This window comes from Schistocerca cancellata, chromosome 4 (genome assembly GCF_023864275.1).
Source record: "Schistocerca cancellata isolate TAMUIC-IGC-003103 chromosome 4, iqSchCanc2.1, whole genome shotgun sequence".
Lineage (NCBI taxonomy): Eukaryota > Metazoa > Arthropoda > Insecta > Orthoptera > Acrididae > Schistocerca > Schistocerca cancellata.
This window is the reverse complement of record NC_064629.1, coordinates 637,576,858-637,603,731: the sequence shown is the minus strand read 5'-3', so window position 1 is coordinate 637,603,731 and position 26,874 is coordinate 637,576,858. Positions and strand designations below refer to the sequence as shown.

General features: G+C 39.4%; 2 protein-coding genes across 8 annotated transcripts in view; both read left to right on the top strand.

The window, feature by feature from the left end:
* Positions 1–7,104, top strand: part of LOC126184566 (dnaJ homolog subfamily B member 9-like) — a 43,201-nt gene extending 36,097 nt beyond the window's left edge. Inside the window, exon 4 of the mRNA XM_049926995.1 lies at positions 6,321–7,104. Coding sequence (XP_049782952.1) covers positions 6,321–6,506 — 186 coding nt within the window. The 3' untranslated portion in view covers positions 6,507–7,104. The remainder of the gene's footprint in view (positions 1–6,320) is intronic.
* A 5,596-nt stretch (positions 7,105–12,700) lies between these two features.
* Positions 12,701–26,874, top strand: part of LOC126183569 (ras-related protein Rab-7L1-like) — a 163,902-nt gene continuing 149,728 nt past the window's right edge. For 5 of the 7 annotated variants that reach the window (XM_049925651.1, XM_049925652.1, XM_049925650.1 and 2 more), the window contains exon 1: positions 12,701–12,976. In XM_049925651.1, the coding sequence (XP_049781608.1) occupies positions 12,811–12,976 (166 nt within the window). In that variant the 5' untranslated portion in view covers positions 12,701–12,810. The remainder of the gene's footprint in view (positions 12,977–26,874) is intronic. The other 2 variants (XM_049925657.1, XM_049925656.1) reach the window with 2 other exon arrangements.

The window sequence follows — 26,874 nt, the reverse complement described above, 5'->3', positions numbered from 1 at the left end:
ACATAAGAGGTCCAGACTAACAACTGACACATGTGCAGCCTTGTCTATCAAGAATTTGTCTCTTATTCCCTACTATAGCAACCGAGCAACAGTCTGCAATCATTCTTGCAATGCACTGTTTTATTGGGAATGGCCTCCGATGGTCACGGCACTCCTGTTAGCATTTAACAAATGCTGCTTCTTCTTGTGCTTCTCCTGCTTACTATTTTTGCAGTCACACAACTTATGCCCATCCTCACCAGATTCAGAGCACTGTGGTTGGTGACACTGCCTCTTCGTGTGGCCCTTTTGTCAAACACTGTTGCATTTAACATCAGGGGAGAAAATACCTCAGTCACACCGGTTTTCAAGTTGCAAAACCTGTTTCCTTTTTGTGGCAATTCTGAGAGCAAACAACAAATCACTAGAATTCTCCATCCCTACCCTTCATGACATATCTGCTGAAATACCTCTCATGAATACATCAAAGGCCCTATTCTCTGCTCCACACCTCTGCATTGTGCATAAATGTGTAAGTCTGTGAGTTCAGCTTAAGGATCATATCAGAGAATGCCCTTACTGATTCATTATATTTCTGCATTACATCCATGAGCTTTTCTGTGAACGGAAAAATCCAAGCACTATTTTGCTTACAATAGAATTGGGTAAGTTCTTCAGACCTCACCAATAGTTTCATAGCATGTGACATACATTTTAGCGTCACCTGCTAACCGTAACTTAGCCATAGATGTACGTGTTGCATCGGACCAGTTCCCTAAGCAAGCTGCTTCCTTGACATCATCCAGAAAATCTGACGCACCCTCATATGTTTTCCCACAAAAAGTGTAATGAGACTAGCTGCCATTGAATCAATAGATGGAATAGGGATGCTAACTACACTGTTGTTATCTCCTCCATGTGCTTGCATCAGCCCAGTTGCTGCCTGTAATGTTTCTAATTCCTTGGAATTTCTTCATTAGCATGGCTGTGTTCTGTTTTATCTCTGGTAAAGTGACTACCTGATTTTTCAAAACTTCAATGGTTTCATTCAAAGTTACTGAATGCGTTTGATCATTGTGTAACATCCATTTTGAACTACACCTCACAACACATGGGATCCCTTTATAGTGACACAACATCAATAAGCAAAAATAACTATACTAATCTTTCCTAAGTTCCTTAGCGCAGCAAGATTCAATGCACTGCCATGCTTCATGACCAAATCGTCTAAAAGTTTCACATGTTACTGACATGGTCATAATATACAGTAGCTCGTGCCATGATAAATTACAAAACTGGCACCTAGTCTGGCGTAATGTTCTTCCCTACAGGTACGCCTGGACTGGGATAGGTTTTCAGGCTGTTGTGGCCTATACAATGTCAATTTCAAATTACTATGCAGATCCTTCTGAATCAACATGGTTCCAAAACAAAAGAAAAAGAAAACAGGTCAACAAAAATTTGGTCACTCAAAACCATGTGATGACAAATGCTGGTGGGTGTTAATGTACAGATGTGGCTCAGCCAATGGTGACAGCCAATGTCAGTGCCTCAGGCATTCAATGTGTAGGACAGCAGGTTCTCCTGACACCACGTGGCATGTTAGAACCACTTTCTGATTCAAATTTAGTATGCCAGAACCACTGCTGACATAAAGTGTCATGACCTGAGCCAGGATCGCATTGTTATCACGAGGTTGACAGAGAGTGTGGACGAGCGATCTTGTCAAGTGCCAGGATGCTAATGAAAAATCATTAAACATCATTCAATTAACAATCATTTATTGGTGAGAGTTTTCCAGCCACTCCTTCTCCTTCCCAGCATTGCCTAGCAGTGACTGTGCTGAGTTTTCTTTGCTTGAAAGCACGAGGAACTTGCTGAACGTGGGTCCTCCATTGCCTGTGGTAAGTGCTGCGGCCTCGTCACAGGATGATGGAGTGGCTGTGTGTCCTCACAACCTGGAATGGTTGTGGACTTCCGTAAGAGCCTCAGCACTCCTGATGAGTGAGTGAAGCTGCACTGAGGCTCGACCCTAGTAATCTGGTTGCCCCTGCTGCTGGTTGTTGAGAGAGACAGTATGTAGGGGGAAGACCCAGCAGCAACACAAAGGACAGCCCAAATGGCAGCCTCAACACCCAGCCAGTAAGGTGGTACAGCTACTGACAGAGTAGTGGTAACATAGGTGGCCCAGCACTTAAGTTGAACAGATTGCAGATGGCAGAGAATGGTTCTTCATCCACAGAAGATCAACCTGACTCCATTCTCAGTCACGCACCATTGTGACCAGCAGGAATCTGGTTTGCAGATCAGAAGTGTAACAGTGGACTCAAAGTTGGCAGCAGCTTGTAGACACCTGTTAAGTTCGCCAGAGAATCTTGTTACTTAATAGAGTGGTTCTTCCATCAGTATCTGTAATACAGATGGACTGTTGGAATGGCCTTACTCAGAGAACAAGCTTGTGGGGAATAGTGGGGGAAGGGTTGTGAATAGAGCAGAGGTTTTATAGCAGGTGATAATGTGATCTCCTCCACACTGATGACCAGATGTGCTCTTGTTTTCTTAGCCTATCAGTGCTCTCGGTTGCTCTGCTGTTCAACTTCAGGGTTTCAGAGCATTCCAATATGTGAAGTTTGCATCCTGAAAGGTGTTCTTTTGACACCACTAAGTGAAATTACTACATTTAGCCTCATTACAGTAACACATGCTGTCTATTCTGCACTGTTGCTGAAGTGCTAAATCTGTTCTTCTTGTCTTGGTGTGCCTAGCTTATTTGTACTTTGGACAACTTTGTTGACATTTAGTTAAGACACCATTGTGTAGCCAGCAGACATGCCCCACTTAGCAACATCTCCGTTGTTTTGTAACTAAATTTTATTCCTGTACTTACTATTCTGCTGTGCAACAATGGGAACACACAGGGATTGTCAGCTGTAAAGCCTCATGTTCAACAATATGTGCCTATGGTGTTCTCCAAAACATGTTGTTGTATTCTGTTGTCAGATCTGTCACAGAGCAGGCATTCTATGATGGGGTGTGGACATCCAACACCTTGTCACTTACTTGTGGTTTCACCGTCTTTCCACCACTTTCCATAGATACTGACAACAGCAGTTTGAAAAGCAGACTAGCTTTGCCATTTCTGAGATACTAATTCTCAGGTGCTTGGCCAAAGCAATCTGTCAGAATCACTTATGTAATTGATTTTCCCATTTGTAACCCAAATTGTCAGTAGAATGTTTCTCCATTTGTGTCTGCTCCGCCTATATACTCCCCTTACCGAGTCATGCACACGCATCACCACCAGGTGGCATACAACCTCATGATGAGCAGCTGTAATGTTTTGGCTCATCAGTATATTATGTACACTCTTTGAGACATTATTTACATCACAGTACCTGTTTTCCACAATTATATTTACATGATTTCTGCAGGTGAGTTGTGTACAATCTTCAGTGACTGGATAGGGGGTGGGGGAGGCAGAATGTTCACAAGGACAAAAGTGTGCAAGCAGGGCCTTGAGGTTTAATCTCTACTTGTTTATTCTGTACACTTGTGCCGTAGTATATATGAACCAGCTCTCACTTGCACTGTGTAGAGCTCAGACTTACCCAAGGGGGGTTAAACTTTTAAGCTGTGGGTGATTATCATGACATGAGGTGTTACGTTATTCTAGAACTCAGTCTGTGAACTTATTAACAAATTATGCAATCTGATGTAAATGACTTTTACAGCCCCTGTTTATATACTCATGCTGGCTCCCTACTCTGGAAGGAGGATATTCCCCAGTCTGTGATACTTGTGCCATGCAAATAACTGTGAGCCATAGTGCGATTTATATTTTGATGTGAGGGCAGAAGCAAATTTAAGTGAGGGCTTGCCTTCTGTTTCAGCTGCTGACAAGACAAGTGTAGTAAAATCTGTAAAAAAGAAACTGTGGAGTGGCTTGCTCATCTAATTTTTATTGCGTTGACCAGTTAGCAAAATGTATCTGTTGTACTATTTTAGATATTTCCATAGAATTTATCTTTTTGTCAAAAGTTGTAGACCTGACAGTAAACATGATTTTATTTTTTACTTTCTGTTTGTATGCATCATCATCATCATGCTATGTATCTTCAGAAATGTGCAGTCTAGAGTTAATGATCTACCTCCCTCATTGCATTGTCATACCTCAAAGCATTGAATATCATAATCCGTATAGAAGGTTCTGATATGTGTAGTAAACAGCTTCATAGTCCTGGATTTTGCTGATAGGTTTTTTCCTGTGACAACGTCTGTCACAGTTTCCTGGGGAAATATGTGTATCAGGTATGCATACATTGTTCTCCATGTTTGAATTGCATTCATCTCAATAAATGGTTATCAGTACTGTATATTTTGTGCACACTAATAAACTGGTAACACAGTTGTTTTCTGTTGCAGAAACTTCATATTTTGTTGCTTTTCTGTTGGAATGATACTTTGTGCACAACAAGCTATATAATATCAAACTCTTCTCAAACCTCCCCATTCTTGTAACAGAAAAAGCCCTGAACTTTTCTTCTAACCTCCTTCAGTTTCTTGTATAATGCATACACTGAAAGACTTCCCTGATGGATGCAGATCAGCTTCCTCTCTTCATGTTCTATCATAGGTCCTGCTAATGTGTTTAAACATTGTCTTTACTGACATATTGGTGTTGCATTTTTTGGTAATGGCATTTTAATAGAAGGCTATTTTTTAAAAATATGGTCAGACTAGACAGGAAAATGTATTTGTTATTCAGATGATGCATTTTTGTAGACACTGTTTGGACAAAATTTTGTCCAGACGTCCATCATTGGAGATGAAGAAAGACAGCTGCTTAGACTTTTAGCTTTTAACAATTTGCAGATTTTGGAAAAAAAAATTGATGCATTAAGTTTCCTGTAATATGGTATATAATGACTGTAACAAGTTGCTAATTAAGTGTAATGGGTTAATGGTGAAAGTATCATACTCAGAAGTTGTAGACAAGGCTTGAGGTCATATCCTGGCTTTTATGAAGCTCTTTGTTGCATAAAACTTATTTTTTCACACAACATTCACAAATTCTCCCTATCAGACAAATAACTGTACACAATATTGAAATATTGTTTATTTTGTATAAAAAAAAGATGGCAAGCAGAAATGCATTGTGACTTTTGCAAGAGGAAGAACAACAATTTAAATACATTATTAATTTCGTCTAAAATTTCGGCATACATATTGTATGCTTATAAGGTGTTCGCACCATAATTATGTACAATGACCACTCTCCACCACCGAGCGAGGTGGCGCAGTGGTTAGCACACTGGACTCGCATTCGGGAGGACGACAGTTCAATCCCGTCTCCAGCCATCATGATTTAGGTTTTCCATGATTTCCCTAAATCTTTTCAGGCAAATGCCGGGATGGTTCCTTTGAAAGGGCACGGCCGCTTTCCTTCCCAGTCCTTCCCTAACCCGAGCTTGCGCTCCGTCTTTAATGACCTCGTTGTCGACTGGACGTTAAACACTAACCACCACCACACTCTCCACCATATTAAGTTCTGTAGCAAATAGTAATTGTAATGAATTGTAATGAACCCTTCAGTATATTGTGTCTGAATCAACTACTTTTGGCACATGGCCAATCCCAAACCCATTCAACTCCTCAACAAATTTAATCAGTTCCTAGCTGCTGCCATTAATATAATTTTGACATACTTGTTATAAAAATGGAACAGCAAAGAAGAAATTGTTTTCTTCAGGTTTTGAAATCTCTGCATTTCTAAGTCAGACAGGATTGAAGCAGAAACTTGTAATGTATGTCAGTGAAACATAACAAGAGTACAAAATAAAACATTAACATTAGGAAACTAAGAACAAGCAAGCTGTTAGCATTTGAATTATTCCTGTATGGAAAACTGAGAAACTAAGATGACAGTCACAATTGCAAAATGTGTATATAATGGCTGTAGGGAAAGCTTACCAGGTATACGCACACCTTCATGAAATCTGTCTTAAGGATACCATATTATTGTGGTAACATATATGAAAAGAAGAGAGGAAAATACAAAACAAAATTTAAGATTGTATGATGAGAATATTTACTGTGTGTATTAAGGTATGAAGAAGGTGAATGCATAGTAAAAAATTTAGCAGATTTCAAGTCATTTGAAATGGAAAATGGTGAGAAATTATTTTATTAGGTATTGTATTTAACAGCTAGGGTTAGATATCTTCAGTGATTGATTTCAGATCAGTCATCTTATTTGAATGTAGTTCTTTAGTTTAATATACATAATTTAAAACTTTAAACATTGTAATCATCTAGAAAACAATAACTTTGTTTTGTTGCAGGATGACACCCCTTTCTTCAGTCATACTGGATTTGACCACAAAGTAGGGAGCTCATTCTTTGGAACTCACTATGGTCACAATCAACAACACTCCCATAGGAGCCATTCAGAGTTTTCTGGGGGTCGCTGTAGGACAGTGACGCAGCGCATTGGCAATATGGTTACCACATACACTCAGTGTTCTTAAGTTCCTGTGATGTGCACATAGCAGCTGTAATTTATTGTTTAAATATTCTGTAAATTTGTTGAGACTTTTTATTATTATTATTATAATTATATTATATTATATTATTAGTATTATTATTGCTCTTCCTTGCCACTATATCACAGTTCCATTTTTTGCACAAGGACTGAAATTAAATTGTTTATTATTGACTGTGTATCATTCTTAGTAAAATAGAAGTATTACCATTGCATCTAAACAAGCATATTTGAAGTTTTTGATGATGTTTTGTTTTCCAAGGAATCTTTGTGTATGTGCCACAAATTGTGAAATTTGGTTGTATCACTTACAGGTGAAAGTGGAATGTTTCAATGAGGAGTTCCTTGAAAACAACTACAATAGTATTATTTGTCTGCTTCATCATAATTAAACTGTTCTTTTTGTGTATATTATTGCACTACAGATTGTCAAAGGATTGACAGTAGGTTATTCATTGTGTATTGTTTTGTTTTCGAAGGAGTGAATTTACCATAAGTTAAAATTATGTGGAAGAAGTAACCAAACTTCATATATCACTGTAAAGTGTGTGTTTCTGCAATGATGTAATTAAATGTTTTGTTGTAATTAAATGTTTTGTTGTCCCACATGTTTATAAATGCCTGTTAACTTTGCACACTATCCTCATTTTCCCCCTGAGGAAGGAACTAACAGTTCTGAAAGTTAGGAATAATTTTATCATTTTTAAAAGTACCAGAAATTTGCCACATGAAGGTAAGTAATGGCAAAACATTCTGTCTCCCCCTAATTTTATAGTTTTGAAGATTTTAAACTCTAATCTTCTTCCTTCAGAGACCATTTGTTAGAGAAAATACTCATGGTATTTACGATAATGGTTCCAATTTCATATTATACATAGTACTTGCCTGTCCTGTGTTTTATACATTCGGTATAACATCGAAGACTGCAGTCGATAATGGTTCCAATTTCATATTATACATAGTACTTGGCTGTCCTGTGTTTTATACATTCGGCATAACATCGGAGACTGCAGTCTCTCTAGATTGGTGTGTTTAAGAAAAGGTAGAAATCTCCCCAGATATGTCATGAAATAGCATAATGTTATTTGAGACAGGATAGCTTCAGTGAGTGCTCAGTCAATCTGTTGTATTGTCTGATTGTACTCACTGATTATTATGTGCCCAACAACTGCACTTCTGCTCAGTGTGTAAGTTAGTTAGTTAAATGTTCTATTTATCATGTGCATGATAAATGATGATGTAAAACAAGTTATTTTACATTCACATCATAAATTAATTTGTAAATATGGCCACATGCTGAACAGTTGTAAATTGACACTGCCCCACCCTCATCCCATCCACCAAGGAGAAACTTTTTCAAATTTTAATTCCGGCATTGTGCACCACTTTTTGTGCTAAAAGTAATCTTAATGTGGAGTAAAGTAATGAATGTAATTTTCCCTTCTGGTATTTTAATTATGAACATTGTTGTTCCCTTTTGAACTGCTATGGATTCTTAAAAAAAAAAAAAAAAAAAAAAAAGAAAAGAAAAGAAAAAAAACATGAGGGAATAAATACACTGTGATGCAGCAGCCAGAATGCTCAACTCCTTAAACAGATGTCTACAGGACGAGTGTGGGTAAGCACCACATATTATTCTTAAAACACATTTTGAGCAACAGAAGTTAACCCAGAACATTATTCCATATGTTGTTATTGAATGAAAATGTGCAAAATATGTCAAATAGCTGATTTCTCTCTCTCCAACGTTTGCAATGATTCTAAGAGCAAATGTGGCTGAACTAAGTTGTTTAAGGAGTTCCAAAATGTGCTTCTTCCAGTTTAAATTCTCATCAATATGGACCCCTAAGAGTTTTGAAGTTTCCACCGTAGTTACACTTATCATTGGTATAGTACCCCAGGCTGTACAGAACCGAATAGGTTGTGACTTTTAAAATTGAGAATGAGACCATTTGCAGAAAACCAGTCTACACTTTTAAGATCATTCTTTAACATTTCTTCTGTTTCTGTATTTTTGCTTGGATTGATTGCATCTGCAAAAAGAACTAATTCTGCTTTTTCTATATTAGGTGGAAGATAATTTACAAATATGAGGAACATTAGTGGGCCTAAAATTGAGCCTTGTGGGATCCCATATGTGACTTCTCCACAGACTACTTTCTGCATTCTTTTGTTTAGACATCCATTGGCCGGCTATACCATCAGTCTCATAAAACTTCAGTTTATGTAGGAGGATCTTTAATGAACACAGTTGAATGCCTTAGATAGGTCACAAAAAATACCAACCATCATTATTTTATTATTTAATGCTTATAAAATTTGGTGAGTGAACATGGAAATGGCATTATCAGTAGAGCAACTCCTGTGATTCAAACAGTGATTTGCTGAGGATACTATTGATGCTCAGGTGAGATACTATTCTAGAATACATCACCTTCTCAAAAATTTTGGAAAATCATATCAGCAGTGAAACAGATCAGTAGTTATTGACATCTCTTCTGTCACTTTTCTTAAAGAGGGGTCTGAGAAAGCAGTAAAGCCAAAGATTTATTTCAGAGTGCTGGTACTTCCTCATAAATGCTCCTCATGTGTTTCGGGGGAAGTTTCATGCATTCATTGTATTCAGTTTTTAAGTAAAAAGTGACAAGGGATACCACTTCAGTATTCTCATCATTTTGTGTATGGATTACAGGGTAAAGGGCTATACCATATAGCTTCTATTGTTAAATAAATTAAAAAATAATGTAGTGTATATATAAGCTGATATCTACTGTTAAACATTTACAAACTCATTCAAGCTTTTCTTTCTGCATAGATGGTAGTAAAATCTGGCAAGCATTGTATTCAGTCAGTCTTTAAATCTATGTTTTAATTGTGAAAATCTCAAAGTTACAACAGAGTTTATGAATTGGACTGCTGATGTATTCAGTCTAGAAAATCTGAAATAAGTGTCTTAAATGCTGTCAGGTGACAGAACAGATTGTGGTCAGCATGTAGTGAAAGGCGAATGTGGCAAAATTTTGCATGAGGCTTCTTGTACTTTTGCTCTAGAGTAGTTAGTTCTTGAGAAGAGTGCTGACATGATGGAGAATGTAATTTTAAAATAATATTTAAAGTATTTTGATTCAAATGCATTTGGTATTGGAGTGCAACAATTCTTGGCTTTAATTATGAATTTGTCCTCAAATCTAATTGAGTAATGTCTTGTGGTTGTATCACAGAATAAAGTTTGTGGTCATAGTTACAAGCCTGGTGTGCCTCCCCTGCAAAAAGAAAGAAAGAATGTCACTGCAGAAGTTGTGGGAGGAATGTATGCAAAAGAGCTAAGTGGAACAAGTTATTGTAAAACAGTAATTAATAAGTATAGAATAAAAATCACTGTTGCCTTTCCAAAACTTGTAGTTGAGCACCAAGTTACTGTAAAACAGTAATTAATATGTATACAATAGAAATCATTTGTTGGCTTTCCAAAACTTGTAGTTGAGCACTATAAAGTGAACTGAGACAAACTTGTAACTATTCAAAACATATGATAATAATGTGACAAGATAGTAATCTTATAGCATGTGCATAAAGCAATAGATAATCAATTAAACAATCTGTTGAACTTCATACTTCAGGTTTTGAAGTGCTTAGTGCTTCCTTTTTCTGTGAGTGGCAGTCTCTCTCATGCCTCTGCATACATTTCACCTAGGATTCATTCAAAGCAACAAACATGTCAACACCATAATCTATACTACAAAGTGACTACACTGGAACCTAGTATTAGCATTTGGTTGCATATCCAGTTGATTTTCAATATTTCTTGTAGTTGTTGACTGAATTTAAAATTTTCTCATCTAATCATTAAGTGATATAATCCTATGTTAAAAACTTCACAATAAAACAAGTACTAGAGGTAGAAAAAGTGTTTGTCTTGAAGCAGCAAATACCATGAATTTATTCATCCAGTATTTGAGAATGAGAACACTTAGCAACTTCCAATTTTTGCTTATATTTAAGACCTTCATGAAACATTTTCTCACATACAGCTCCCCCCCCACCCCCTACACGCACACACACACACACACACACACACACACACACACACACACACACACACACAGAGGTTGAGATCTGTGAAGAGCTTTCTTTTGCTTAAAATGGAGCCCAGGTCACCACATTTATATACTTTCAATGTTTCATAATTAGAGCACTTAGTGACTTCAAAAAAGTTTAAAGATAATTTCAAACCACTTCTAAACTTTTTCTTGCTTATATGCTTAATGTCAAATATTTAACACATTAACTCAATTGTAAAGTAATCAGATGTTTGAAGCTGTTTCATACACGAAAGATAGTTTCTTTAAAGAATCGGGTGTTTACCGATACATGCTAAAGGATCATTGTTGGAATACCTGTGCACCTTCCGATAAGTTTTTTCATTGTATCACTAACTGTTGGACACTCATGAACAATACAAAAAAATACCTAGAAGAATGCAGCACCACTTTCCATCCAATGACAGAGGCAACGTGAAGTGGCATGATGCAAAGAGAGACATGAATCATTGGGGGGGGGGGGGCATCTTGATTGATGACTGCTCATCACCCACACATGGCTCATGGTAATTAGTCAAAGCTATGTACAATTGTGCATACATGTCTTTATTGTGTCCCTGATGTGTTCAGTGGGACTGAGCTCAGCCAATTTGAAGCAGAGGGTGAGGGTGACTTAAGAAAACCTGTTGTCTTTGGAGGTTTCCTAAATTATTTTGACCTGATGAAAAACCCCACACTTACATAATCACAGAAACCAAGCATCCCATGTGGTGGGCATTTGCAGTCAGATGCACTGGTATTGCACTTCTTGCTGATTCAGTGCTGTACAGTTACTCTGACAGCCAGTACAAGGTCCATTCTAGTCATATGACACATCATAAGAGCACACTGCCTCCAACACAGCAGTCCCCCCCCCCCCCCCTCTCTCTCTCTCTCTCTCTCTCTCTCTCTCTCTCTCTCTCTCTCTCTCTCTCTCTCTCTCTCTCTCTTTCTCTCTTTCAGTTCCTCATGCATGTAAAAGTACTGTGGCAGATGTCTTTGCTGATGCTTTTCCAGGCTGCACAAGTTTATACACAATCTATTGGCCTTTAGACAAAATACTAAAATTATTACATTGTGTGTACTTATTGCTGACTTATAATGCAAATGAGAGAATGTCTGAAAATGTGTCTGAAATGATTTCACTGTACCCTCTACATTTTGAATTTTACACTCAAGAACAAGCAAAGTTGCATTCAACCAGGTAAACTTGGGAAAATGCTGTCTTTACTTTCATTGTAGTGAGATCACTTCCTTTGTTCACAGTAATATAGTGTATAAATAGTCTGTCATTACATTTAGATTGAAGGCAGGTTGCTGTGTATCTTAACCATCATTAATGGACACTTTTTACTTCTGGTTTGCTTTCTTAGGACAATACTGATACACACAAGATTATTATTATTATTATTATTATTATTATTATTATTATTATTATTATTATTATTATTATAACAACAGTTGCTGTGGAATGGGTGAAGCTACGGAAGAAACAAGAAAGGACGAGTCATGTCACATTTTTGTAAAATTTTGGAATTACCACTGAAAGAGGAAATAATAACATGTTGCTCAAGATGTTAATTTCTGCTATAAATATTAATTACTCTCATGAGTAAATATGTAAATTAATTGTCTTTGCACATAAGGCCAAGGGAGTTATTGTTAAGTATGTGAAACACAGCCAATGAAATAATCTGTAGGAAAGCTTTGTCAGTTAATCAGTTTTGTGAGTATCATATCTGAATCAGAAACAAAGCAAAAAGAAGTAAAGTATTTAATACAGAAAATTTAAGGAAATGGTTGTTGCTTGTTGATGACAATGTGACAGGTAAATGTGTTCAAGAAATGCTCACTGAAAGAGCAGCATTTTTGTGTAAGATATGTTTCTGGAAAAGGTCACACTTAGAATTTTTAATAATAGAGAATTTTGGGGTAAAAGCTTTCTTGCTGGTAAATATAGCAAGTGTATTACCATGAATGAAAACTGATTACATAATATTTGTAAGCTGGTCACTACACAGCAAGATGTTATGAAACAAGCCAGTTTGTATTCAACCTTGAGGAGGGTTTTATATAACAGCCAGGAGTGGCCAGCCAGCAGCACAGAACCCAATTACCAGTATGCAGTTTGAGTGGGGGAGAGAACTGCCAGCAGCATTCTAGGTCTTCTCATGTTGGTTTTCTGTTTCACTGTGTGTCACATGGGTGTGCATGTCCAGCAACAGGACCCAGCTAGTATTTTGGCCACGAGTTGGCTCAATCGACTCAGAAGAGGAGAAAAGTAGGAGTGATAAGGAAAATATGAGTCGGGATAGGTCACCTGCAGATGAGGGCAGTGAACCAGAAAGTGAAGCTCAATTCTATTCATCTGAACCAAGTGAGTACTTGTCCTTATTTCAGTAGTTATTAACCTTTTAACAACACCATATGCAAGTTTTTGAATGTGTGTTATCCAAAACTAGAAGTGACAGTTTGTTACAATAACAATGTGATATTAGTGACAGGATATTCTCTGCACATTCTGTTGTATCTTGTAATGTAGAGATGAACGTTTTAGTTCTGTTTTTGCTGCATTATTAGAATGAAACCAAAGTTTGCTTTCTATGCCAAAGTAAATAAGGGGGTGTGACTTGAAGCACAATTTTCATGCTGCTTTTCTTTTGACACACTGAAAGTTCATTTAAGTGAGAGTAATACTTAAATTATGGAAGGTGCTTTCTGTTGCAAATTACATTGATGCCAATCAGTTGTTGGGGACTGTTTTGGTTTTATTGTATAACAGGTTTGGATTGAATTGAATTGAATTGCTACAGAACAAGTGTTAAAGAGACTTTACCATTGCAGAAAACATTTTCAATTAATCCAGAACTGTAAATGATTTGTATTAGAGAGAGAAGTTTTCAAAAGTACTTTCTCTGTGATGACACACATTTAACTGCTGGTAAAGACTGTACAACTGATGCTTTAATTCTTCAGTTTTTGTCACATACAGTGACAGAACAATATTTAATAAGTGGACTGAATGATAAGAAAGTATAAGTCGTTTCAGTAACTTGATAAATTTTGAAGTTAAATTTATTTACACAGGTATTTCTGGTATTCAGTGTAATTTCATTTGGAAAGTCAAAAGTTACACATTTTTCCTTTGTGTGTGTGTGTGTGTGTGTGTGTGTGTGTGTGTGTGTGTGTGTGTGTTTTTTTGGGGGGGGGGGGGGGGTACAGATCATTATGCAGGACCAGTAAAACCAGAAAGACTAAGAATAGTGTAGATTTCTCCTTCCTCTTGTTGTAAAATGTTATGGATATCTGCTACTGCACAGAACCATTATGTTTCTCCTCTGACGATGAATTTATAAGGCTTCAGCATGAAGTACATTTCACGTCTGCAAGTACACACTATTCAGTACATTAATGTACAAGATTCTAACAATTTTTTCGGTGCATAATAACTACTATACTGATGACCATTTGCAGCAAAAGCCATTCAATATTAATAATTTCTTGGTGACTTTTTCCTTAAGTTTTGTACCACAACTGACCCGAAAACACACGTTTATAGATCCCACTGTATGGGAGCCTGTAGAAAATTTTTGTTGTTATCCACTCTATATATGAAAAAAAAGCTCTGTATTGGGGGGGGGGGGGTAGGAGTGCCTCGCCTCCTATGGGGGTAGGAGTGCCTCGCCTCCTATGAATACCTGTGGCAACATGTGAAACAAAGATAAAAAGAAATGCAGAATTTCACTTTTCTCTTCTGCACTTCACACCTCATTGTGTTCTCATTCTGAAAATGTGTTCCTTCGTGCATTCCTTTCCTAAATGGTATGTTTTTAAATGCTTTTGCCATTATTTGACTCTGATCATATTTCACCATCATATGCACAGCTGTCCTGGCTGTGTACAGACAAGTACAGAGATTTCCAGTCCATCAGTCAAGAAGGCTAGGAGAGTGTGTCTACTAGTTAAGCAGTTATTAGCATCTCACTTAGACCGTGGATTGGCATCACTTAGTTGCAGTAATATGGATGTAGAGGAATTATGGGTAAAGTTAAAGCAGTTTGTAAATCATATTCTGGAGAGTTATGAGCCTAGTAAGTGAATAAAGGATGGAGATGATCCACCACGGTTTAATAATGAAATTTGGAGGATGCCGAGGCAGCAGAGGCTGTTGCACTCTTGGTTCAAAAGGGAATGCGCAAGTGACGACAAGGAAAGGTTACTAAACACTTGTACGCCTATGAAAAGATATATGCACGAAGCCTACAACTACTACTACTGTCACACCTTAGCAAAAGACCTGGCAGGGAACCTGAGGAAACTCTGGTCTTGTGTAAAATCGCTAAGTGGGTCTAAGGCTTCCATGCAGTCCCTTGTTGACCAGTCTGGTGTGGCGGTTGAAGGTGGTGGTTGTTGTTGTTGTTGTTGTTGTTGTTGTTGTGGTTTCAGTCCTGAGACTGATTTGATGCAGCTCTCCATGCTACTCTATCCTGTGCAAGGTTCTTCATCTCCCAGTACTTACTGCAACCTACATCCTTCTGAATCTGCTTAGTGTATTCATCTCTTGGTCTCCCTCTATGATTTTTACCCTCCATGCTGCCCTCCAATGCTAAATTTGTGATCCCTTGATGCCTCAGAACATTTCCTACCAACCGATCCCTTCTCCTAGTCAAGTTGTGCCACAAACTTCTCTTCTCCCCAATCCTATTCAGTACCTTCTCATTAGTTATGTGATCTACCCATCTAATCTTCAGCATTCTTCTGTAGCACCACATTTCAAAAGCTTCTATTCTCTTCTTGTCCAAACTAGTTATTGTCCATGTTTCACTTCCATACATGGCTACACTCCATACAAATACTTTCAGAAACGACTTCCTGACACTTAAATCTATACTCGATGTTAACAAATTTCTCTTCTTCAGAAATGCTTTCCTTGCCATTGCCAGTCTACATTTTATATCCTCTCTACTTCGACCATCGTGAGTTATTTTGCTCCCCAAATAGTAAAACTCATTTACTACTTTAAGCATCTCATTTCCTAATCAAATTCCTTCTGCATCATCCGATTTAATTCGACTACATTCCATTATGCTCGTTTTGCTTTTGTTGATGTTCATCTTATATCCTCCATTCAAGACACTGTCCATTCCGTTCAGCTGCTCTTCCAGGTCCTCTGCTGTCTCTGACAGAATTACAATGCCATCGGCGAACCTCAAAGTTGTAATTTCTTCTCCATGGATTTTAATACCTACTCCGAATTTTTCTTTTGTTTCCTTTACTGCTTGCTCAATATACAGATTGAATAACATCGGGGAGAGACTACAACCCTGTTTCACTCCCTTCCCAACCACTGCTTCCCTTTCATGCCCCTCGACTCTTATAACTGCCATCTGGTTTCTGTACAAATTGTAAATAGCCTTTCGTTCCCTGTATTTTACCCCTGCCACCTTTAGAATTTGAAAGAGAGTATTCCAGTTCATGTTCCAGTCGCGTATGGTTCGCGGGAAGAACGACTGCCGGAAAGCCTTTGTGCGCACTCGAATCTCTCTAATTTTACATTCGTGATCTCCTCGGGAGGTATAGGTAGGGGGAAGCAATATATTAAATACCTCTTCCAGAAATGCACCCTCTCGAAACCTGGACAGCAAGCTACACCGCGATGCAGAGTGCCACTCTTGCAGAGTCTGCCACTTGAGTTTGCTAAACATCTCCGTAATGCTATCGTGCTTACCAAATAACCCTGTAATGAAATGCACCTGTCTTCTTTGGATCTTCTCTATCTCCTCTGTTGACCCGACATGGTACAGATCCCACACTGATGAGCAGTACTCAAGTATAGGTTGAACGAGAGTTTTGTAAGCCACTTCCTTTGTTGATGGACTACATTTTCTAAGCACTCTCCCAATGAATCTCAACCTGGCACTCACCTTAGCAACAATTAATTTTATATGATCATTCCACTTCAAATTGTTCCGTACGCACACTCCCAGATATTTTACAGAAGTAACTGCTACCAGTGTTAGTTCCGCTATCATATAATCATCCAATAAAGGATCCTTCTTTCTATCTATTTGCATAGTTTCCCAGTTTGATTTTACAAAGAAGTACTCAAAGGCATTGGTCCCTTGTCTCTTGCCCAACACAAAGTCCCAAGCGACTGGAAAGCACTATTGAAAAAAATTAAGAGAACTGGCATAGCTGACTGTCCATACATTACGTGTAAGGACCACAGAGACAACATAAAAGAAATTGGGGCTAATATGGAGGCATATAAACAGTCATTTTTCCCTCGCTCTATTTGCGAGTGAAACAGGGAAGGAAATGTCTAGTAGTGGTACAGGGCACTCTCCTTCATCACTGTACAGTGGCTTGTGGAGTATCTATGTAGATAGATATGGATTTGGATGTAGATGTAAATGTAGATCTGTCTTCTGTACTGTCACCAGTGTATGCTGTCCCTCATCTCTCTCCTTGACTTTAACACACTTCTCTGAACAATGTGGGAGAAACACCCATTCCCATCACAGCAAAATTGTTTTCCCCGCTCCATCATTCACCCACTTTCTGAAGTCCTTCTCAGTAATGGGAGCCCAACTCTTAAATAACCTCCCACATTATAATTAGATAACTGATTAACATCTCCAGCTTCAAAAGACACGTAATGACATGTCTATTGAAGCAACAATAATGACTACAGTTGCCCCTGTATGCACTTGTTACCCCTGTACATCCTATTTTCCAACCAGTTCTCCTCCATTTCTCCTTAAATTTTCATTCCTCAGAACTCACTATATCAGAAAACATATATTTTGTACACCTTTAAACCCTTTTTATGTCTACCATCACCACCACAAATACCACCACTACTGTTTGTTACTATTATTATTATTACTTGTGGTAGTGGTGCTGGCAGCAGGAGGAGTAGAAGTACTGCCAGTATCAACTTCATTAGTTCATAATCAGTATTATTTACTCACATTGTCTGTATAGACACTCGAATCATTTTAATATCATCTGTCAAATTAAATTTGTTATTCCTTAGGTAACTATGGCGTAAAAAGGTGCTGTATGTGTGAAAACCTGGTCCAGTGTAAGAGAGGGCCTAATGACCCTACTCAGATTAGGTTAGAGAAATAAATAAATAATTTACGTTTATAGGTAATTACACTAACATTCTTCCCCAATTTTTCCATGTTTGGTTCCCATTGTTCTGATTTCTGTTCCTCCACTAAACATACCCCCCTTCCTCTCATTGCTTACTATTAACAAGCTCTAAATGAACACAGCAGGTTGAAAAATGACACTTATTGAGGTGAGATACCAAACTGGTAGCAGCTTGAAATTTTTCTTTAAATACAGAGTTATACTACAGGTGGTTTCATGTATAATGCAAGTACTCTCTCTGGCACTGCACTGGAACTAATACCCCCATACATAGGCTGTGATCATAGCATTATGCTACAGCCTGTTATTTGGACACTGCATTAGTTAATAAACTAGATGAGTTAGGAGTGCCCTTGGAAGGGAATCCAATAAAATTTTTGCACCATTTAGCACTTTAGACAGGTGTGAGTAGCATCTGCTCACAGAGCTGTGCACAAATTCAGCCTGAAACATTACAAATATTGGCATTGCATCAGTTCACCAATTCAGGTGGCAGTTCTGTTGCTCAGTATCAGCACTACAACTGACTATTGGAACTGCTGTGTGATGGAGAGGATTATCCAGAAATGCTCATTTTCTGATGAAGTTTGAATGCATTTATCAAGGTATGTGAACTTCAGAACAATCATCACTGGAGTTTTCAAAATCCTTGTCCAATTCCTCACGAGCTGTAATGAATGCAGCCAAACTTTATCAGAAAACAGAACATTTCAGTATCAACCTCTCCATCATGCATAAACTGTAATAGGAAGCTGAAGTGCAATAGTATCTGAATTGTTCAACTGATTCACTATTGTTATACTTCTGAGTTTACACACAGCTCTATGAGCAAATGCTACTGATATACCAGTATGAAGTGCTGAATGCTACAAACATTTTCTTGTATTTCATTCAATGGAAACTCCCAGCTGATCTAATTTTATTACCTACCATATTATCTGAGCAACTGTCTGTAGCGTAATGCAGAGAGGTCTGCCTATGGGAGCATCAGCTGCTGTGCAATACTGGAGATAGCACTTGCATCACACATGAAAACCACTGCAATATAGGATAAATCTATACTTAAATAAATATTTCAAGCTGTTGGCATTTTCATTCACTGAGGTGACAAAAGTCATGGTACAGCTCCTAATATCATGCCATATTTCCTTTTGTGTAGTGCAGCAGGGATTCCACAAGTTGTTGGAAGGCCCCTGCAGAAATATTGAGCCATGCTGTCTTTATAACCATCCAAAACTGCAAAAGTGCTCCTGGTGTGGGATGTTGTGCACGAACTGACATCTCCATTATGTCCCATAAATGTTTGATGGGATTCATATTGGGAGATTTGGATGCCCAAATAATTTGCAGACTGTCCAGAATGTTTTTAAAACCAGTTGTGAACAACTGCGACTTAGTGACATAGTGCATTGTTGGCTATAAAAAGTCCATCATTACTTGGGACCATGAAGTCCATGAATGGCTGCAGATGGTCTCCAAGTAGCCGAACATCGAGAACACAGAGTCCATTGCATGTCAACACAGCCCACACCATTATGGAGCCACCACCAGCTTGCACAGTGCCTTGTTGACAACTTGGGTCCATTGCTTTGTGGGGTCTGTGCCACACTCGAATGCTACCACTGGCTCTTGCTAACTGAAATTGGGACTCATCTGACCAGGTCACATTTTTCCAGTCATCTACGGTCCACCTGATATTTTCACGAGCCCAGAAGAGGCACCTGCAGGCGATGTCATGCTGTTGGCAATCACACTCACATCAATCCTCTGCTGCCGTAGCCCATTAACGCCAGATTTCTCCACAATGACCTAACGGATGAGTTCGCCGTATGCCTCACATTGATTTCTGCTGTTATTTCACGTAGTGTTGCTTGTCTGTTAGCACTGGTAACTCTACTCAAACATGTGTGCTCTTGGTCGTTAAGTGAAGGCCATCGGCCACACTGTGTTGTATGTGGTGAGAGGTAATGCCTGAAATTTGGTATTCTCTGCATACTCTTGATACAGTGGATCTCGGAATATTGAATTCCCTGACGATTTCCAAATTGAAACATCCCATGTGTCTAGCTCCAACTACCATTCCGTATCCAGAGTCTGTTGGTTCACATCATGCAGCCATAATCACGTCTGAAACCTTTTCACATGCATCACCTAAGTACACATGACAGCTCCGCCAATGCACTGCCGTTTTATACATAGTGTACGCGATACTGACGCCATCTGTATTTGTACATATCGCTATCCCATGACTTTCGTCACTTCAGTGTGTCTCACCACGATATTTTTATTTAATTTTTGGCCTGATTTGTTCAATTACAGCTTGTTATAAATAATTAATGGGACCAAGGGGGATATGTTGGGCAGAGGGTGAGGGGAACTTAAATCAGAAATATGTAAACCATTCGCCGGCCGGAGTGGCCGAGTCTGGAACCGCGCGACCGCTACGGTCGCAGGTTCGAATCCTGCCTCGGGCATGAATGTGTGTGATGTCCTTAGGTTAGTTAGGTTTAAGTAGTTCTAAGTTCTAGGGGACTGATGACCTCAGAAGTTAAGTCCCATAGTGCTCAGAGCCATTTGAACCATTTTGTGAACCATTCACGGAGAAACTGTGAAAATATGGTAGTTTAAGTAAACAATAGCAACCGAGTTAATAAGGTATACGCTTTGGGAAAGGATACGCCTGAGACAACACATTATCATAATGAAGATGAAGTATACAACTACAGGAGACATAATAGCGAAATTGATGTTACCTTTTTATCTTTGATAATGGGGCTATCAAAGGTTTTCAGTCATGGTACAAAACTTACGGAGAAAGACAACAGGAAAGTATTAATGTTGAATTGCTTTTTCTGGAAATGGTCGTCAGAATAGTAATTTCTATGCACCAAACGAAATTTTTAAATATGTGGAAACTGTTAGAGTTTTTTTATGTTAATGTACTGAATATTGTTCGCGCAAACGAAGTTGACACTCAGTGCGGTGGCTGATGGGAGCGACTGTAAATGAGAAATGCCTTTACGGTCGCACGCATCAGCCACCGCGCCGAGTGTCGACTTTGATTGCGCGTGTATTAGTGTGTGTTTACAAAACTTGGCTCTACAGTTTGACAAACGTAAGATCAGAAGAGGATCATAATTGCTGTGTCTGTTATTAGACATTACATAACATTTTGCAACAAGGAAGAATAAAAATCTCCACTACTGTGTCTTACTTCAAAGCCACAAAATAAGTTTTGTAACTTATGATACACTGGTCTGTCATGCACACCTGTCTGTTGACAGCTATTTGAATCTGCTACGAGGGCTCGCTGAAAAGGAATGTCTTCGAATTTTTATGTCAAAAATCACAAAGCTTTTTGAATAAATATACAAAATTTATTGACATCCTATATCTTTATTCTTCTTGTCTACATATTTGCAGCCTTCTGCTCCTAGAGGGCTCCGAACTGTGGCGTGTAACATGGCGATGTGTAACGTAACTGTGTCGGTGAGTGAGAAACAGAATGCTGTAATCGACCTCCGGATTCGAAGGGTTCATCCACCCATGGAGCACCTTCTCCTTCAGCATGAGAACGTCAGACCACACACGAGCACTGTGACATCTGCATCAGTCCGACACCTTAGTTCACTCATCGATAGTCCTCCATACAGTCCCGACTAGACCCAATCCGATTTTCACATGTTTCCAAAATTTGTAGAATACCTTCGAGGGCTTCACTTTCATAGTGACGAATCGGTGCAAACAGAGATGAGGTTATAGCTAAGTCAACAAAGTAAAACATTCTACAGTGACGGTATCAACAAACTGAGCTTGTGGGAGAAATGTGTTCGTCGCAAGGGCGAGTATGTTGAGAACTAAATATTTAGATATAAAGAATAAAAATGTAAAATGCTGATAACGTTTGTCTTATTTAAGAAGCTTTAAGGGTTTTCTCATAAACAAATTGGAGGCATTAGTTTTCAGCACGCCCTCGTATTTCCGTCATCTTCTGCACTTTGCACCTAAAATAGACAAACTTTTAATGATGGTATATGGAATTTGTCCAACAGAATCAAAACTATAAAGCAAAAATTTGTAATTATTGACTTTCCAAATGAAATTGTGACACCGATACCGGTAAGTGTAACGTGTAAAGTAATTTTAAATAATTGAGGCACAATTATTTACTAGAAATAACTGCTCGTAACTCGTCTGGTTTGTTCAAAGTTAAAACTCATGCACCACTTGCGACACTGTACAAGCAATCGGTGGTACGTCTTTCAGCGATCGCAACCTTTCTATTAGGGTACTGACCTCCAAGCAACGCCAAACAAACTGTATGATGTGTACCTGAAGCGTAAGCACACAAAAACAACTGGCATGCAAGTCAGACAGCAGATTTAAATGCTACCAAATTCCAAATATGTTTTGTCATCACCGACCTAGGAGCCAATTATATCGCACTTTTTTTAAAACGTTCAGTTTGTCACTCATATCTATGCAGTCTGTTAATGAAATACTACAAGCCAGTCACGTCTATTTTTACCTAATCTGTCGTCTTTGAATTAATTTCGACATCTTGTCTGAGGTAGCTTGTTATTGTAACGATAGCCGACTAGTATGAGTGAAACCCAGTCCCACTTACCTTTCTAAGGAAGACAACTGCAGCTGATGCTGCTGCGGGAAGCTAATATGTAGTGAGGACGGAATGCTCACGGGGTAGCAGCATGGCAACGGTATTCAGTTGTTCGTTGCACTTCGAGTGATTGTTATTAAGGATACGTTTGAGTAAGATAATGTTCAACCAAACACTGGATGCTTGTATACATCACGTCAACATCCTCTCTCGAAGCTGTCATAATACTTCGTCAGGTATCTGTTACAGTATGCCATAGGTCATGATACACGAAGTGCGTTTGTCGAAGATGACCCTTGACGACAAGCCGAATGAGAAACGACGAGATTTTTCTAATTACCTCTTCGTTGCTCTCATATTTGCGTAACATTAATTTACTGTCAACTGCCAGTTACAGTAACTTACTTTTATTGTATGTATGATACACACGAGGATACGCATCGAGTACGTGGGTGTATGTACTGAACGACTCTCTCTCATATAAGCGCAGGTAGTTCATTAGTTGTTCTTACTGGAATGGCGATACTAATAAAACCGATATTTTGTTCCTCTTGCCCTAAGGTAATGTAATATTGAAAACCTGGATGATTTACTTTGCACCGCAAGGGCACAGACAGCTGAGCCATTACATGTTCTCGAAATGAACGTTGCAAGAGAAGAAAAATATGAAATGAAGCGGGCAGAAAGATTTGGTTTTATCCAGGTAATAACAGTTTTGGAGTGATGCGTTCTTCTCAGTAGGACTTAATGTGCGACAGAGAGTCTCATGATGTTATCACGGGAAGTGCGCATTAGTAAACTCATGTTAACGGTATGATGGAGAATATTACCACCAGAAACGATTTTGCAATTTTTATTTTTTTAGCGATAAGTTTCGATTGATGTTGTAATATGATAATAGAAGGAAACGTAAGAGGAAGAGATATCCAGCGAGAGATCGGGTATCGTGAAAAGTGTGACCTCACAGTACAGGTGTCCGCCACCGGTAGCTGAGTGGTCGGCGCGACAGAACTTCAGTCCTAAGGGCCCGGGTTCGAGTCCCGACTGGGTCGGAGATTTCCTCCGCTCAGGGACTGGTTGTTGTGTTGTCCTAATCATCATCATTTCATCTCCATCGACTCGCAAGTCGCAGAAGTGGCGTCCAATCGAAAGACTTGCACCCGGCGAACGGTCTACCCGACGGGAGGCCCTAGTCACGCGACGTTTACATTTACAGTACAGATGTGTCACTTAATGCTGAACTCGTCGGAATGAATGAGTTACTACTATCATATTGGACTCAAATCTGATGAGATGGCTTGGGGCGCCAGGAGCAGTTGCGTTCGTGCTTATTGCAGAATTGTTCAGCTTTCAACAACAATGACGTGAGGATGATCAGGCAGATGTGTGGCGTATCTCTTGCAGTTGTCTACAGAAGCAAGACAAAAGCTGGAAATCAACTCTTCATTCACCATAACCGAAGCAGAAAGCGATCTAAAAGCTATGTAGAGACTGAGTTGAGCGATAGCGTCCAGAGACTGTGAAAATCACACTGCTTCCTAGAACACAACACTTAACAGTGCTCAGCTACAATCAGAGAAGAGCCGCATCTTCACCGCATCAGTTTGCATTAGATTTTCTCACTGCTAACGAGACAGCTGATTAGTTTGGCCTTTCAACGCGTGCAGTGATAAAGGCTCGCGTAAAGACTCTTTGAAGACTGTAACTTCATCCGGTATGCATCATGTTATTGCATAAGGCATTCTATGATATCTATTGTATATTAGTGTTTTACAAAGCGTTAGACTTATACACTCGATCCTGAAGGGGAGGACTTTCGTCCCGAACGAGTGACAGCCGAGTAGAAGCTTGTGATAGGCTCGTGTCACATGTACTGAGGACAAGCAAAGATAGGCGCGCCATATATCAGTGTTGGGTGCTACTTGGAACATACTTGCTGGACAAACATTTGCCTTGCGTCATTCCCTTGCCCTGTAACAATCACTGTTCATACTGGATTTGTCGTTGGAGGAGAAACGGAGTTCAATTATTCACAAAAACCAGACTCTTAATAACTACCATTTATCTCAGTTTTTATTATTTCAACTTATTGTATTTGTTCATTTGGAAGAATATATCTTGGACACTAATGGCCGCGCTGTTGTGCGCCCCAGTCTAAGTAACAACTAAGCTCACTGGATGAAAAATTAGTCACACCTACAGAAATCATTACGCGCATGATTTAATATTGTTGAATTCCGCACCTGGAGTTGATAACCGCATGGATTCAAATGGCTCTGAGGACTATGGGACTTAACATCTGAGGTCATCAGTCCCCTAGAACTTAGAACTACCTAAACCTAAATAACCTAAGGACATCACACACATCCATGCCCGAGGCAGGATTCGAACCTGCGGCCGTAGCAGTCGCGCGGTTCCAGACTGAAGCGCCTAGAACCGCTCGGCCACTCCGGCTGGCCGCATGGATTCGGTTAGGAAGTGAGTCCACGAGGTTGTGCAGGAACGTCACATCCAGGTTAAGCCACTGGCTAAAGATTTGATCGGCCAAATCCATCAAATTACGGGGATGCTGATTTCGACGTTTTACCCGCTGTTCCAACATGTCTCACAAATTCTCTGTGGTGTTCAAGGCGGGTGATTTTGCAGGCCAGTCGAGATATAATAGGCTGGGGGAGTGTTCGGAAAACCAGTCACCTATTCTTGCAGGCTGATGAACTTCGCTGTTGTCGCTATTGTTGCCTTAAAAAATAGGAGTATCAACAGCATACTGATCATGCAAATGTTGTTAGAAAAACAACAACTGATCATTCACAGTGTTTAAATAAAGATGTTGGTTCGTGTTAGTGGTCACCTCAGTGAGCAGGCCCAATTCATGATAACAAAAACACCCCCAAAACATCACAGGCCCACCTCTGGCTTGAACCTGACCATGCACGCATTCGGAATGAAATGCTTCATTTGACCTCCGCTGCACTTGACGATGTAAGTCATTTGAATGTAGGCAATACGTGGTTCGTCAGACCACATTACGTTCCGCCAGTCGGTTACTGTCCACGTTCGATGATTTCTAGCCCATTGAGGACGCACAGCTTTATGTGCCTATGTGAGTAACGGCCTCTTGCGAAGTGATTCGCTCCAAATGTTCTTTTCGTGCAGTTTCCGTCTTAATGTTCTCTCGCTAACAGTTGAGGATGGACCTCCGTTCACTTGCTCGCAGCAATTCCTGTCGGGTCTAGAAGCGATTTTAATTCACAAGCCATGAAACACATCTCCGATCCGTCTCAGTCAGGCTATATTTCCGACCAAAATTTTGACTTACTCTTTTCTGGCCATGTGTTGTACACCACAACATGTAGACACATTCAACACTTCGCAGCGAAACACCGACGAAGCCAGCAAATTCACAAACCGTATGGCCAAGGGTACGGACAAACACGATTGCCTCTTTTCGCCACCTTGTCACGTCCTGACATTTACCCATGTTTACGTACAATGTCCGCGTGAAACATAACTGTCTCACTGCTGCCTTGTCCGCCACGAACAGGCAGTTCGTGCGTGGTGGAGCACATGAGTCGATCGCTGCACTGTTTGTAAAGGCTTAACGATTCATATGTGCTTGCACACCGGGGTGACTAATTTATTGCCCGGTGTGGTTATTTCTTCCAGCTCTATACCGATCTACATTATTATAAGCCACAAGAAATATTCGAGCCACAGAAAAAAAGCTTCCCGCGTTCTTTTGCTATTTTTTTCTGCAACTTTAGGGCCGCGAGGACGTTTCTTAGTTTTTAATATCTCTGTAAGCAGAACTTCGCACACAGTTCACTGTTTAAAACAAACATCAAACGTTAGGCTTAGGTGGCGCGAAAATTTATTGCCGCGAATTGTAAATCCAATAACAGCTTAACGTTAAAATGATTGTTCTTGAATCAACATTTAAATGAATTTACTGTTGCCACTATTTCTGTAAGACGAACCGGGACGTTTCTCTTAAACTGACTAAAAAATTGTCGTAATTTAGAGAACCAGCATATGAAGCTGACTGCCGAACGATTCTACTGCCGCCAACGTAAGGTGTCGAAGTTGAGTGACTGTAGGAACACACTAGGCTGTTGCACTCTCGGGGTCAAAAGGGAACGCACAAATGACGACAAGCGAACGTTAGAGATTCGTGCGTCTATGAAAAGATCTATGCGTGAAGCATACAACAATTACCACTGTCTCACCTTAGCACAAGATTTGGCAGAAATACGAGAAAATTCTGGTCTTACGTAAAATCGCTAAGCGGTTCTAAGGCTTCCGTTCAGTCCCTTGCCGACCAATCTGGTGTGGCAATCGAAGGTAGCAAAACAAAAGTCGAAGTTTTAGATTTCACGTTCAAGAAATCGTTCACACAGGAGAATCGTACAAACTTTAGCGCCGTTGGCCATCGAACAGACTCCCGTATGGACGACATAGTAATAAGCATACCTGGCGTAGAGAAGCAACTGAAAGGT